The sequence below is a fragment of the Coccinella septempunctata genome, chromosome 8 (genome assembly GCF_907165205.1).
Source record: "Coccinella septempunctata chromosome 8, icCocSept1.1, whole genome shotgun sequence".
In the NCBI taxonomy this organism is placed as follows: Eukaryota; Metazoa; Arthropoda; class Insecta; order Coleoptera; family Coccinellidae; genus Coccinella; species Coccinella septempunctata.
The window spans coordinates 10999167-11014975 of record NC_058196.1 but is presented as its reverse complement, the minus strand read 5'-3'; the positions used below and the strand labels follow the sequence as shown (position 1 = coordinate 11014975).

Sequence of the window (15809 nt, the reverse complement as noted above, 5' to 3'; positions counted from 1 at the left end):
ATAGTATTCCTGGATAGATGCGCTATCAAATGTAAATTATTATTTTTGAGGCGCATGAATAGTTTTTCATGAATAAAAGAATTAACTCAAATTTTCCGTTTTGCTTATTTTTTTTCCTAAGTTCAACCCAGCCTGGTGTGAAAAATAATATAGTTACCTGAGTGCCAAAGCAAGAGAAAACATGCCTGTTTCTCTGAGATTCTGAAATGGTATAACTCACTCTATTTTCAGCATTAAATACAAAATAAATTTCTATTACAATGAGTCAAGGCATCAGAGTTTGACGTGAGCCTTTTTCTTTAATTTTTAGCAACTGAAATGAGACTTGCAAGCAGAATAAAGCAATTATTCATAAGAAGTTGTAGAGCATCTAGTACAGCTCCTGATTCACACTTTGAACACTTTTTGTAAAACTCGATTCAATTAAACAATATTTTAAAATTGGTTTTTTTCCCTCGTATTCTTTCATTATTAAGCCCTATAATTATAAAGTTGATAGTTGTTAAGCGAATTTCAAGTAACGAAGTGAATTTCAGCACTTATGTAATTAAGAAAAAAAGCTGAAAATTAGGTAATTTTCATTACATTGAGTCAAGACCCTTGTTACAAAAATGCTGAAATTTATTGCATAACTTGAAAATATTGATTTCACAACGTTGGGGTTCAATAATAAAAGAAAACGAGAAAAAATAACAATTTTAAAATATCCTTTCATTGAATAATGTTTCACAAATCACAAATGATGCTTAAATTGGCCACCATGAGTTCTGATACATGCTCTAGATAGTCTACATTTTTTAATGAATCATAGCTTTATATTGCATGGATATCAACAATTTCAAAATGAGTATCGTTTCATTGAATTAAATATCACAAAAGATTCTCTAAGAGGCCACCATGAGCTTCAGTAAATGCTCAATACCTTTTTATAGACGATTGCTTCATTCTGTTTGCATTTCTCAGTTTAGCTAATAAAAATTTTAGAAACACTGTTCACATTAAACTAGGCCTCAACTGATTGTAATAGGAATTTATTTTGTATTTAATGCTGAGAATACAGAGAGTTATACCATTTCGGAATCTCAATGAAACTGGCATGTTTTTTCTTGCATTGGCTCTCAGGTAACCATATTATTTTTTACACCGCGCTGGGTTGAACTTATGAAAAAAAATTAGCAAAACGGAAAAGTTGAGTTAGATCTTTTTTTCATGAAGAACTATTCATGCTCCTCAAAAATAATGAATTACATTCGATAGATCATCTATCCAGGAATACTATCCAAAAAACAGTTTGAAAAAATTCCCTCATTTGTAGTCTTGCCAGCAAAACGAGTGACGAAGTGTGTAATTCTCTTGAATTTTCGAAAATCTCGAATATCTCGAAAACCAAGGCACTTTTACTAAACGTAAAATATATTTTTCTGAACCGCCATAGAGTCCTCTACCCCCAGGCTCAATATTATCCATTCATTACGCCACACCCTGTATATTAATACATTAATTTCATTTTATCGATCACTTGGTGCGGAAGAAACAATGAGGCAAAAATGATACAATATTCCATATTTTTGAAGCGAAACGAAGTTCGCCGAGTCATCTAGTAAATCATAGAACTATAGAAGGTGTATTGCTTGATTCTCTCAAAGAAGCGGTTTTCTCACGAGTTTCCCTCATTAGTTTCTCTTATTTCCAGATCCCGAATATCTTCAACTGGTTTGAGTATCTCTGCACCTCAAGAGGCTGGTAAATGGTCTTTATGGGCTCTTTCGGTTTCTTCTGGAACTGGTCTTCGTTTCTCTGCTCCAGTACAATTAAAAGTCTACCGTCCTCTACAAGCGGAGTTCAGGCTTCCTAAAAGCCTGAGAGTTCGAGAATCTTTGGAGGTGGATATCAAAATAGAGAACAACATCAATTCCTGCATGGATGTAAGTTGATGAAGAGCAATTTTTTTTTTCTACTTCATTACATTCAGATATGGTGCGGAGTTTGATGAAGACAACTCATTCAACACATGTGCGCCATCAACAAGCAGCACCTGTGCAATGTGCTACTAAAACCATCACGGGCAAACTTTTATTATGGCTTTATACCAGATATAATACATATTCAAAAAATTAAGCTCTGATGGAACCCTTTCCAGGTTTTCCGGCTCATGGTGGTAGTCGTGTTATGGAATCCTGATCCACCCGCACTTATTTTCAGAGCAGACGGTGTTCCTCTGCATTCTCCATGTACTAGCGTACAGTTCTCACCGTTCATAGTAGTACCGCATGACTCTATGAATACTTTCGTTCAACTGAAGTTTCCTTAAATTCTCTGGTAGTGTCTTCGGTTTCAGGCCTGTGGATGAAATGACAATAGGGATGGTCTTGAAAGCTTTCCACTTCCACCGTCTCCTTGTTTGTTGCTCGAGATCACCGTATTTTGAAATTTTTTCGGTGTGCCTATCGAAAAGATAGTTATTATTTGGTATAGCTACGTCGATAAAAAGTGGTCTGTTTTAATCCTTATTCGACAAAATGAGGTCTTGTCTACTGTGAGTTATTTTCTGGTCTATAAGAACCGTGCGTTCACAGTAGAGGCTGTGATGGTCGTTTTCCAATACAGCATCCGGATGATAATGTAATATATGTAATAGGGAACCTCTTAGAATTTGGTATTTTTTTGCCAATTCTTGGTGAAGAATCGTGGCAACAGCAACAGCGTACTTCTGACGTGCCCGCGGTGATGTGCTGGATGATGTGCCGCACAGCCATAACGACAGCTATCGTCTGGAACTGAGACATCCTTGGTCCCTTGGTGATATATTTCATGTCGTTCCTTGTTGGAATCACCTGATCTTGGATGAAGCTCTCTGTCTCGGTAAACAACCTTCTGGAAGTCAACCATTAGTTCGACACAGATATGTCTACGTAATTATGGTTCACCTCGTTCCTTTAACCCCAAAGTGTTTTGTCAACTCTGTCCGTTTTATTGAGCTTTGGTGTTCATTGTGTTTTGTTTGCATCGTCCTAAGTTTTCTCTGTAGGGCTGCCAAATCGGTAGCGGTTCAAGAGATGATACCGAATGAGTAGCTCACTGCTGAGCAAGCGTAGGTATTATTCGCTTTGATCAGATTCTTGCTGTTAGGACCAGTTCTCTTTAACCTTCTCAATATTTGGGTGAAATGCTCCGTTACAAGTGCCACCTGAATGCAGCACAGAAATTACTGTACTGTAATATAAAACGATAATGCTGCAGTATTTGATATGAACTAACAGTATTTCTGTATTGATAATACTGCATTTTTAAAATACAGTTTCTGATATACAGTTACTGCACAGATTCTGTATTGATACTTCTGCATTAGAAATGCAATATTCGATATACAGTCCTTGTACAGTTTCTGTATTGATTTTTCCACATTTTGAAAATGCATTTTTTGATATACAGTGACTGCACGGTTTCTGCATTGATTATTCAGCATTCAAATATGCAGTATTAGATAAACAGTTACTGTACAGTTTCTGTATTGATAATACTGCATATTCAGACTACAGTTTTTGATACACAGTGACTGCACCGTTTCTGTATTGATACTTCTGCATTAAAAAATGCAATATTCGAAAGACAGTTACTGTATAGTTTGTATATTGATATTTCTGCATTTTGAATATGCAATTTTCGATATACAGTTACTGCACAATTTTTGTATTGATAATTTTGCATTCCAAAGATGCAGGTTTTGAAATAAAGTTACCCCAGCAAACATGAATACCCGTTTAACAGGCGGGCCAATTACGTGAACGATGGGTTCGTGGCCCAGCATCTTTAACTAATCGGTTAAAAGTTGATGGCTCCATGTATCTATGAATTTGAAGGCCCACGGTATATCAACCGTGAATGAACCACTGTTTCCTTAGGGAATGTCGGCCCGGCGCTGGCCATCGACAAGCAAACTTTAGTGCATCTGTTATGCTTTTTGCTCCTGAGAAATTCGGTTGGCTCTATTTCATTTGTAAGAAAGAAAGTGGCGGAATTCTCCCGTATCTTTCCGCGTGTCCTGTGTTGAAGGTTAGTTTTAGTTTCAGTTGAAAGTTGTAATCACACTCGGCTATCTTTTGTGCTTCTTATTACTTGCTCCGAAAATTTTTTAAACGTACCTACTGTGGAAGTTATTATAGCATCAAAGCAGCTATATTATTTGTGTTTTGTGCAAGGCAGTAACATTGATCATGGAAGAAAAGTAAGTACAATCCTAACAATTTCCATTCTGAAGCACCCATACGAGACTTCTTCAGTCTGTAAAAGCAAGCATACACAAACCACACTCATTTTTTTTCGATCTGTTAGTTCTATATGATGCTCAAGTGCGATTTATTCCTTATCTCAGATTTTGATGTTGATTTTTTTATAGATCTGTGATGAAGCATAAATCACATTATTATTACATATCATATCATATTATTGATTTTCAGTAAATGTGTTCCCGTGAAACGTAAAAGTAGACGTCAAATAAACCGTTTGTCCAAAAGAGCTGCCATCAATATTGTGAGCACAGTAGAAAGAGAACAAATGGTTTATACTATGCATACGAATATAGATCAACCAGGCCCCAATTCAAGCTCATTTGAACCCAACATTGAGTCGGATGAAAGTAGTTCTTTTATTAAACTTAACAACATACAAAAAAAACACTTCAGTGGACATCTGCTAATAAGAGTGGATTTAATCGAACAACATCAGATTCGGAAGATGTAGCTGAAAGTATATCACTGATAAATGGTGATGATAGCAATGATGATCACCTCATATTAGATAATCATAGATCAAGATATGATCATATCCGTTCAGCAGATTTTTTGAGGTCTTGTTCTTTACAACATAATATAACCCATTGCGCAGTCTCAGATTGTTTGAAATGGTTGAATACTATTCAAAATTTAGAAAATTTGCCTCAAGATGCTAGATCTCTTCTCAAAACTCCGTCTAGTAATTGTTTGTCAAATATGGGCCAAGGACATTTTTATTATTTTGGATTGAGAATCGGAATTCTGAAAGTTTTTCAGAAATATCCCAGCAAACACTGAAATCCAGTCACTGTACAAAAACTGTACTTCGTTGCTTCAATTGACTGCAGTGACGGTAATGCAATAACTGCACCAAAAAAGACCGTATATGTCCCGGTGGACTGTGCAGTTACTGTAGAGTACAAACTGCATTCGACATACAGCCACAGCTGCACTTCAAAAACAGCGATGGTATTGCAATTACTGTACAGCAAGCTGCACTTCAAATGCAGCAGTGACGTGCTGAAACTGTACAGCAAGTTGTACTTTAAATGCAGTTGTCACTATGCAAAAACTGTACAGTAAACTACACTTCAAATGCAGTGGTCACTGTGCAAAAACTGTACAGCTAGCTGTATTCTATATGCAGTTTGGTCACTGTGCAAAAACTGTACAGCAAGCTGTATTTTATAAACAATAGACACTGTGCTAAAACTATACAGTAAGTTGCACTTTAAATCCACTCCATTTTTGAAATGAAGAATTGCAAATACAGAAACTGTGCAGTCACTGTATATCAAATACTGCGTTTTGAAAATGCAGAATTATCAATACAGAAACTGTGCAGTTACTGTACATCAAGAACTGTGTTTTGAAAATGCAGAATTATCAATACAGAAACTGTTCAGTTACTGTACATCAAAAACTCCATTTTTGAAACGCAGAATTATCAATACAGAAACTGTGCAGTTACTGTTCATCAAAAACTGCGTTTTGAAAATGCAGAATTATCAATACAGAAACTGTGCAGAAACTGTACATCAAGAACTGCGTTTTGAAAATGCAGAATTATCAATACAGAAACTATGAAGTTACTGTACATCAAAAACTGCGTTTTGAAAATGCAGAATTATCAATACAGAAACTGTGCAGTCACTGTACATCAAAAATTGTGTTTTGAAAATGCAGAATTATCAATACAGAAACTGTGCAGTTACTGTATATCAAAAACTGCGTTTTGAAAATGCAGTATTATCAATACAGAAACTATGCAGTCACTGTACATCAAAAACTGCATTTTGAAAATGCAGAATTATCAATACAGAAACTGTGCAGTTTCAGTACAGCAATCTCTGCGCTGGTGGCACTTGTAGTGCAGTATTTGTACAGTTGCTGTATATTGTGTTTGTTGGGATGATGATGACAATTTGAATTATAGTCTTGATTTCAATGTAGACGGTTTATCTATTCATGAGAGTACAGAGGAATCATTTTGGATTATTTTATGTAAAATTGCAGAATATCCAAATGAATCAGCATTCCCTGTAGCATATATTTAGGAACACCTAAACCACCATTTTCGAATTTCTTCCTGCAATTCATAAATGAAGTGAAATATTATTTGACTGATGGCTTTATACATGGAAGCTCGGTTATAACTATATCATGTAGATCATCTTGTTGTGATACCCCTGCCAAATGTTCCATCAAAAACATGCACAATGGGTCATAATGGATATTATGGGTGCGATAAATGTCTTGCCAGAGGTACATATGAAAACCATAAAGTCGTTTCCACTGATTTGAGATCAGATGAAGGTTTTTTATCAGGATTATATGGTGAACACCATAAGGGTCATTCAGCCTTGACTGATTTGAGTATAGGAATGATTTCCAGTTTCTCCTACTATTAGGTATATGCATGGTGTTAGTCTCGGAATAGTTAAAAAATTATTGTTTTTGTGGAGAGATGGTAGTCGTCTTTATCGATTCAAAACCGGAAAATTTATCATTTCAGAGGACATGATTCAAAAGATGAAAGGTTTTTGACCAGCATTATTCAATTGAAAACCCAGATCACTGAGAGATTTAGAGCATTGGAAAGCCATTGAAAATAGGTAGTTCCTTCTGTATATTTCCATTCATCTGAACAATATTTGACCCAAAAATATTTTTTGTGATTTTATGATGTTAAAATTGGGAATAACTATACTGATGTCTTCGAGACTCAATTCTGAATATAACGACTATGCCAAAATGCTATTGACTACGCTGTCCCCCCGTGAGTGTTGTAGTGATGACAACTTTGTTTACAGAATGAGCTTCTAATACTGAAGGGCTTCTTTTTCATTGATATAAAAATTTCTTCATCCTCTTCCCATTGAGAAATGATATCTGAAACAAAGAAACAGAGCAGAAAACGAGGAAAAAAGTGAATAATAAAGCTTTCATCAAAACTTAATCGGAGACTTGATGATGAATGAAAAAAAAATAAATAATTATAGGTACATAACTTGTCCTTCAATTGCACTGGGGGGAATATCATCTCTGCGTCAAAAACCTTCTGCTGATCTCGGTGGAGGATAACCCTCGTCGTTAGAAATGCCTTCAGTAGTAAATTATTATTAGCCAAATCTCGCTTTTGGCTGGGAGGGTCTTTCGACCAGGTCCAGTCTTCCAAGTGATGATTCTTCTGTTCTTTAGTTGTTCGAGGAACGCTACAGGTCTCTTATGTTGGGGAATCATCTCCCATAGATATAACAGTGAACTGAAAACTGAATTACATGATATTCACTAACATGAGTTATCGACACGTGTTTCGCTATCACAGTAACATCTTTAGTTGGGTGAAGGTAAATTTCAATTTGATTTTGGCCAGTATCGGCCACATCAATTAAATATATAGAACAATTTTATATATGGTGTGCCATATCTTTCAAGTTTTTTTAGTGGCAGACAATACTTATACTCCTCTTTGGATTGTAATCATGTTGGAAAGGATAGAAATATTGTTATTGTTTACAACATTAAAAGTGTCAAGTTACTCATACATGTTCTATTTGGGAAATCTTGTTTTATATCAGAATATTTTCTATGTTAGAGGTGAGAAAACAGCACTCACAGACCTAATGGTATTTGTGCATACTTGCATAACACTCTCGCTGCTTCAAAACTTGCATTTCGGATTGATAATACTGGTAGTCTCTATTTTTGAAGAAAATATTTAGTTTCTCTTCATAAACTTTTTAGGGTTTTCACTCCCAATCTCTGAAACAAAACAATTTAAAATGAAATCAACGATTTGCTCCTGCGTAAATTCTTGCACTAATTTGTCAGGAGCAAATTAACTAGAAAAAATTGTTGCCTGATAATGTACTCAAAATAAATAACGTTGAAATTGTAATTCTAAGTTGTAACGTTTCGGAGTCAATATCAGACTCCTTCATCAGACGAAAAATCTATTTTTTAGAAAATCTTCTGAGTTGTGGCTTTTGTTTGACATTAATTGTCAACACACAGAAACAGAGACTGCAAAGAAACGTTGATTCATTTAATTTTGAAATTACCGGATGACAGAACCTTCTTCAGTAAATTGATCCAAATATGATCTATTCCTACCGAACAATTTGCCAAATTATTATCTTGATCTAATAGAATACACGTAGACTCTTCAATTTTTCGTTTAAAATGGTCTGGTTCCGTCATTCAAATTTTAGTGTTGTCCCAATCCATCATGTGGTATCCCGTATTCGAACAAATGTGATCTGCGATTTGTGATCGATTAATTTCTCTATTTTTTATATTATTTTTATGTTCGCGTTTTCTTATTTCTAGAGGTCTGGAAGTTTCACCTGTATATGTTTTACCACAAATACAGGGTATGTTGTAAATACAATTTTTTGATTTTTGTTTTTCGTTCAGAGGTTTAGTTTTTGTTAATATAGATCTTAAATCATTTTGCGTTTTAAAAACAGTTCGTATGTTGAACTTCGAACCGATTCTTCTTATTTTTTCTGAAAGGCCATTAACATAAGGAATTACTGAGGATAAATTCAGATGCATACCACCCGACGATATGAATATCGACAAGTGTTACGATCTGAATTGAGCTAGCCAATTTGCCATCGTCAAGGCCCCAAATGGAGTACGTTCCACCGAAGAAAAGCAGATGCTGACCATGGTTTCGGCCTCATTTGTCCTCATCAGAGCAACATAGCATTTTTCCACGGTGGAGAACGTTTGGAATTGATGGAACCTTATTCAATATTGTCATGTTCTACCGGGTATTATTCACCTAGAGCGCCATCCAACATGAAACGGTATCCGATTCAATCCCCTCCAGATAGAAACCAAGACGAAGACAATAGCATATGTCCCATATTTTCCCTAATTCAGTACGCCGATTCGCCTTTGCGAACGTCGGACGCATGATGAATTGGAAAGTCTGAGACGCGCTCAGGTCGCGGCAGAGTACGATGCCAGCGGTACAATAATGAAGAGTGATATCGCCTTTACGGCACTGAATGAATCAATGAGGATAAATTCAGATGCATACCACCCGACGATATGAATATCGACAAGTGTTACGATCTGAATTGAGCTAGCCAATTTGCCATCGTCAAGGCCCCAAATGGAGTACGTTCCACCGAAGAAAAGCAGATGCTGACCATGGTTTCGGCCTCATTTGTCCTCATCAGAGCAACATAGCATTTTTCCACGGTGGAGAACGTTTGGAATTGATGGAACTTTATTCAATATTGTCATGTTCTACCGGGTATTATTCCCCCAGAGCGCCATCCAACATGAAACGGTATCCGATTCAATCCCCTCCAGATAGAAACCAAGACGAAGACAATAGCATATGTCCCATATTGTCCCTAATTCAGTACGCCGATTCGCCTTTGCGAACGTCGGACGCATGATGAATTGGGAAGTCTGAGACGCGCTCAGGTCGCGGCAGAGTACGATGCCAGCGGTACAATAATGAAGAGTGATATCGCCTTTACGGCACTGAATAAATCAATGAGGATAAATTCAGATGCATACCACCCGACGATATGAATATCGACAAGTGTTACGACCTGAATTGAGCTAGCCAATTTGCCATCGTTGCCATTGATTTATTCAGTGCCGTAAAGGCAATATCACTCTTCATTATTGTACCGCTGGCATCGTACTCTGCCGCGACCTGAGCGCGTCTCAGACTTCCCAATTCATCATGCGTCCGACGTTCGTAAAGGCGAATCGGCGTACTGAATTAGGGAAAATATGGGACATATGCTATTGTCTTCGTCTTGGTTTCTATCTGGAGGGGATTGAATCGGATACCGTTTCATGTTGGATGGCGCTCTGGGTAAATAATACCCGGTAGAACATGACAACATTGAATAAAGTTCCATCAATTCCAAACATTTTCCACCGTGGAAAAATGCTATGTTGCTCTGATGAGGCCAAATGAGGCCAAAACCATGGTCAGCATCTGCTTTTCTTCGGTGGAACGTACTCCATTTGGGACCTTGACGATGGAAAATTGGCTAGCTCAATTCAGATCGTAACACTTGTCGATATTCATATCGTCGGGTGGTATGCATCTGAATTTATCCTCATTGATTTATTCAGTGCCGTAAAGGCGATATCACTCTTCATTATAAGGAATTACATTCAACAAATTTGGTTGTCCTTGACGGTTTGTTGCATGTTCCTGATCATTATTACGATTTTGGTTAGTCATTCTTCTCTCTAAATTTAATATTGTTTTTTCAATAAAATTTTTCGGGTATTGATTATCCCTAAGAAAATGTTTAATGAAGTCAACTTCATTATTTCTTATTTCGGGTGTAAATGAAATTAAATTAGCTCTATCATAAAGTGTTTTAATGATACCTCTTTTGACACTTACTTGGTGATTGGAATAAAAATTCAAATATCTATTAGTATGTGTCTTTTTTCGGTATACGCTCGTTTCAAAATAATTCGAAAACTTTTTTATTCAAACATCTAGGAATGAAATTTTGTTATCCTGCTCTAATTCCATTGTAAATTTTATTGTAGGTTTTTTGTTGTTAATATGATCAAAAAAATTCTCCAGTTCATCTCTACCATGTTGCCAAATCACAAAAATATCGTCTACATATCGCCACCAAGTCTTTGGTTTTAGTGGGTATGTGTCTATATATTTTTGTTCGAAAGATTCCATGAATATGTTACTCATTACTGGTGATAAAGGAGAACCCATAGCCATACCAAATTTTTGTTTATAGAAAACATCATCTAATTGAAAATATGTGGAATTCAGGCCAGTAATGAGTATCATATTCATGGAATCTTTCGAACAAAAATATATAGACACATACCCACTAAAACCAAAGACTTGGTGGCGATATGTAGACGATATTTTTGTGATTTGGCAACATGGTAGAGATGAATTAGAGAATTTTTTTGATCATATTAACAACAAAGAACCTACAATAAAATTTACAATGGAATTAGAGCAGTATAACAAAATTTCATTCCTAGATGTTTCAATAAGAAAGTTTTCGAATTATTTTGAAACGAGCGTATAACGAAAAAAGACGCATACTAATAGATATTTGAATTTTTATTCCAATCACCAAGTAAGTGTCAAAAGAGGTATCATAAAAACACTTTATGATGGAGCTAATTTAATTTCATCTACACCCGAAATTAGAAATAATGAAGTTGACTTCATTAAACATTTTCTTAGGGATAATCAATACCCGAAAAATTTTATTGAAAAAACAATATTAAATTTAGAGAGAAAAATGACTAACCAAAATCGTAATAATGATCAGGAACAACCAACAAACCGTCAAGAACAACCAAAATTGTTGAATGTAATTCCTTATGTTAATGGCCTTTCAGAAAAAATAAGAAGAATCGGTTCGAAGTTCAACATACGAACTGTTTTTAAAACGCAAAATAATTTAAGATCTATATTAACAAAAACTAAACCTTTGAACGAAAAACAAAAATCAAAAAATTGTATTTACAACATACCCTGTATTTGTGGTAAAACATATACAGGTGAAACGTCCAGACCTCTAGAAATAAGAAAACGCGAACATAAAAATAATATTAAAAATAGAGAAATTAATCGATCACAAATCGCAGATCACATTTGTTCGAATACGGGATACCACATGATGGATTGGGACAACACTAAAATTTGAATGACGGAACCAGACCATTTTAAACGAAAAATTGAAGAGTCTACGTGTATTCTATTAGATCAAGATAATAATTTGGCAAATTGTTCGGTAGGAAAAGATCATATTTGGATCAATTAACTAAAGAAGGAACTGTCATCCGGTAATTTCAAAATTAAATGAATCAACGTTTCTTTGCAGTCTCTGTTTCTGTGTGTTGACAATTAATGTCAAACAAAAGCCACAACTCAGAAGATTTCCTATACTTCATTCAAATTTATTTTAGCAGTCGGTTGGCCATGAAATAATTTTCTCAAGTTTTTGTAACTAGAACGAAGTTAGGTTGGCATTCATGAAATGTCGTTAATGTTATAACGCCGTTGCCACAACTAATATCAATTTTTATTACGAAAATGCCGAAAGTGATTGAAAAAAGAGACAAGGTATCAGGAAGTGCTATTTAGAATTCAGGTCCGCTCATTCAAATAGTTATACCTTGATATTCTAAAATCCACAATACGTCAGACGGTAGCGAACATATTCAATGTAAGAGAATTTATATAATGTTTCATCTGAATCTAAACGACTTATATTTCAGCTGGATATTTCCACAATCAGAAATATTGTGAATGAAGGGGAGGACAAAGAATTTCCTTCTATTAGGAGACCCAAAAAAATGGTGGCATTTGAGAATTTTATGTTTGAGTGAATTAATGCGAAAAGTTTACTACAGGATTTTCGATAAATGTCATCGGAGAATAAGTTCCCTAAAATGGATTTTTCTATTTTTCATTTGACTTGTCCTATACAATGTCTTGAGGTACTAATAAATACCTAATTATTACATCAATGTATTCAGATGAATAGCCACAAATGCGCGCAAGTTGCCTGTTTCTTGTTTATTCATGTGAAATTTTTGTTCAAATGTGAAGTTCATCTTAACTTGAAACTTCCTTCAATTCCTTTTACTTATATTGATGCAAGATGATTTTTGTTGAATAATTCAACATTATTGTAATTATCTGCTAATTCCTTCGGGAGATACCCATTCCCAACCACTGCATCATATGCATTTCATCTTCGGGTTAATATTTTTGAAATCTACAAATGATGTGAGCCAAAGAAGATAACGAACATTAACTCTCTTCAAGCTAGTGCATATTATGATATTATACTGATTTCTTGTATTTTCCAAGCAAATAACTGGATTTGGTATGCCTTCAATCAGTTTGTATAAACTTCAATTATGTTCGTCACATATTTTCCAAAAAGATTCGACATTGTGTAAAATACGTAATAACAGAAACTTTTACGTAGAACGGGCAACATAGCGTTGATTTAAAACCCAAAAATGTTTTGACAAGCTTCATAACCCCACATTTTCGTACTATACAGAGTGAAATGTGTCAAATTTCCATGGCCAACCGACTGCTAAAATAAAAGTGAATGAAGTATAAAAAATAGATTTTTCGTCTGATGAAGGAGTCTGATATAGACTCCGAAACGTTACAACTTAGAATTACAATTTCAACGTTATTTATTTTGAGTACATTGTCAGGCAACAATTTTTTCTAGTTAATTTGCTCCTGACAAATTAGTGCAAGAATTTACGCAGGAGCAAATCGTTGATTTCATTTTTAATTGATTTTGTTTCAGAGATTGGGAGTGAAAACCCTAAAAAGTTTATGAAGAGATGCAGAAGCCTCCCAGAATAAATTTCAATCGATATCTAAAATATTTAGTTGTTTCCCAGAGAAGACAGATGAGAATGAAATGGTCGCAATGGCCATCATTTCAAGTAAATGGGTATTTAAAAAAGACATGGGTTTATATTGCCATTAGCCAGCTTATTTCAAGTCAGACATTTCTAAGGACAATGCCATTCAAATACATACTCCACTCAAATAAGAAAAATGTATTGTCTGTCCAAGTTTTCAAACATCTAGTTATTTTGTTACAAGTACAGCTAGAAATTAAGATGCATACGGTGTTTAAGACGACTTCCCTAAAGCCCTGAAACTTCTAGAAATTGATTCACAAACTCAATCTGAAAGTGAAAGAAAAAGGATCCCAAAAAAGAATAACTCATTAATCGAGTATGATCGGTTTAGCGAAGAGAGCAATGATGATATTGTATCGGTTTCTCTTCTCAAATGAAAAATATTCACTTCTCTGAAGAATGTAGGCACGCACATTCCCCTCGGCATAGAGAGAAGAATTGGGAGCAGGTATGGGATGCAGAAAAATTTGTAGACCCTTGAGGAAGATGATGGTAGCGAAAATGAAGCTAATAAAATTAGCAGTAAGTTCACCTTCAAATCAGCCAGCTCAGGTCTTGTAACAGCTGTCAAGAAAACCAAGGTGTTTTCCTTCTCTTTCCAGAATTTACTTTTGTTTTTCAGGAAAAAAAGTAATGTATGTAGAAATGTATTTATTTCCAGCATTGCTAACCGAGACTCTAAGTCAGCTGCAAATAGTCAAGGAAGACATAAAAAACCTGATAAGATTGCACGAAAATAATGAGAACAAAGGACCATCCATTCATTCATTCATTCATTGCTGTATCCCGTTACCGGGAATAATTCTACAAAAAGAAGAAGAAAAAAAAAAAAAAATCGAACAGACTTGTAATTTCTTAGTGCTAGTTGCGACTGTGTGCCCTCCTGTGACTAAAGAGACCCAACCGTGACCTGCAGATCCTTCCACACTCAGGGCATGGATAGTCACCAACCAGATCTGGCCGCCGCTGTATCCTTCTCGATTCTCCATTATAACTGTGTACCAAAGACCTCCACTGTGACCTGTCCAACGCTAGTTGTTCCCAGTTATGATTGGCATTAACTGATTTTAGGGATTGATGTAGTGTATCCTTAAACCGCTTATACTGGCCTCCTGGTTTCCGGGCTCCCTCAGTGAGTTCGCCGTATAGAGCTATTTTGGGGAGTCTTGTGTCTTGCATCCTCAGAATGTGGCCGCTCCATCTGAGTCAGGCCCTCGTTACTTGAGTCTCAATTGTTGTACAACTCGCGCGCTGCAAGACTTCTGCATTCGAAACTTTGTGGAACCATCTGATGTGCATTATCTGTCTTAGATGACGTTGCTGCGTCTGTTCAAGCTGTTTAATATGTCGCCTGTAGGGAGTCCAGCTTTCGCTTCCGTAAAGAAGCGTTGGGAGGACCACTGCTCTGTAAACAGCTGTTTTGGTCTTCAGATTGAGGTCGTGATTTTGAAACACTCTGTCCTTCAGCTTCCAGAATGCCCGTGATGCCGAATTGATACGGTTGTGTATTTCCGTGTCAAGGTTAGCCCTAGTATTTATGAAGCTTCCCAAGTATTTGAACTGCTCGACCTGTTCTAGAGTTTCATTGTCCAGGCTGATATCTGTTTGAAGGCTTTCTGGCGGACTCACCAGGATTTTGGTCTTGTCAATATTGACTCTAAGGCCTAAAGCCTCGTATATATGTTTACAGGTGTCCATCATTATCTGTAGATCCTCTGAGCTGCTAGCGATGAGTGAACAGTCGTCTGCATATTGAAGTTCCGTGATAAACTTGGTACGGGTTTTTGCTCTGAGGCGCTTCAGGTTAAACAGGCCTCCATCAAATCTGAATCTTATCCCAACACCTCTTACGGGCATGCTCATGTCAGCAATTATCGATACAGCTATGGCGAAAATATTGAACAGTAAAGGCGCTAATACGCAGCCTTGTTTTATTCCAGAGTTGGTTGAGAAATGGTCGGTTGTAGAGCCATTATGCTGTATTCTAGCGGTGTTGTTGGTATGAAGGCTTTTACACACTGCTAGGAATTTTTCGGGTACTCCTAGACGTGCCATGATTTTCCATAGCGCTCTCCGATTCACCGAGTCGAATGC

At 36.1% G+C, this 15809-nt stretch overlaps 1 protein-coding gene across 2 annotated transcripts in view; it reads left to right on the top strand.

Annotated features, from left to right (window-relative positions):
- Positions 1 to 15809, top strand: part of LOC123318930 (C3 and PZP-like alpha-2-macroglobulin domain-containing protein 8) — a 1198665-nt gene that overhangs the window by 756922 nt on the left and 425934 nt on the right. For both annotated transcript variants that reach the window (XM_044905716.1, XM_044905717.1), the window contains one exon: positions 1694 to 1925. In XM_044905716.1, coding sequence (XP_044761651.1) covers positions 1694 to 1925 — 232 coding nt within the window. The remainder of the gene's footprint in view (positions 1 to 1693; positions 1926 to 15809) is intronic.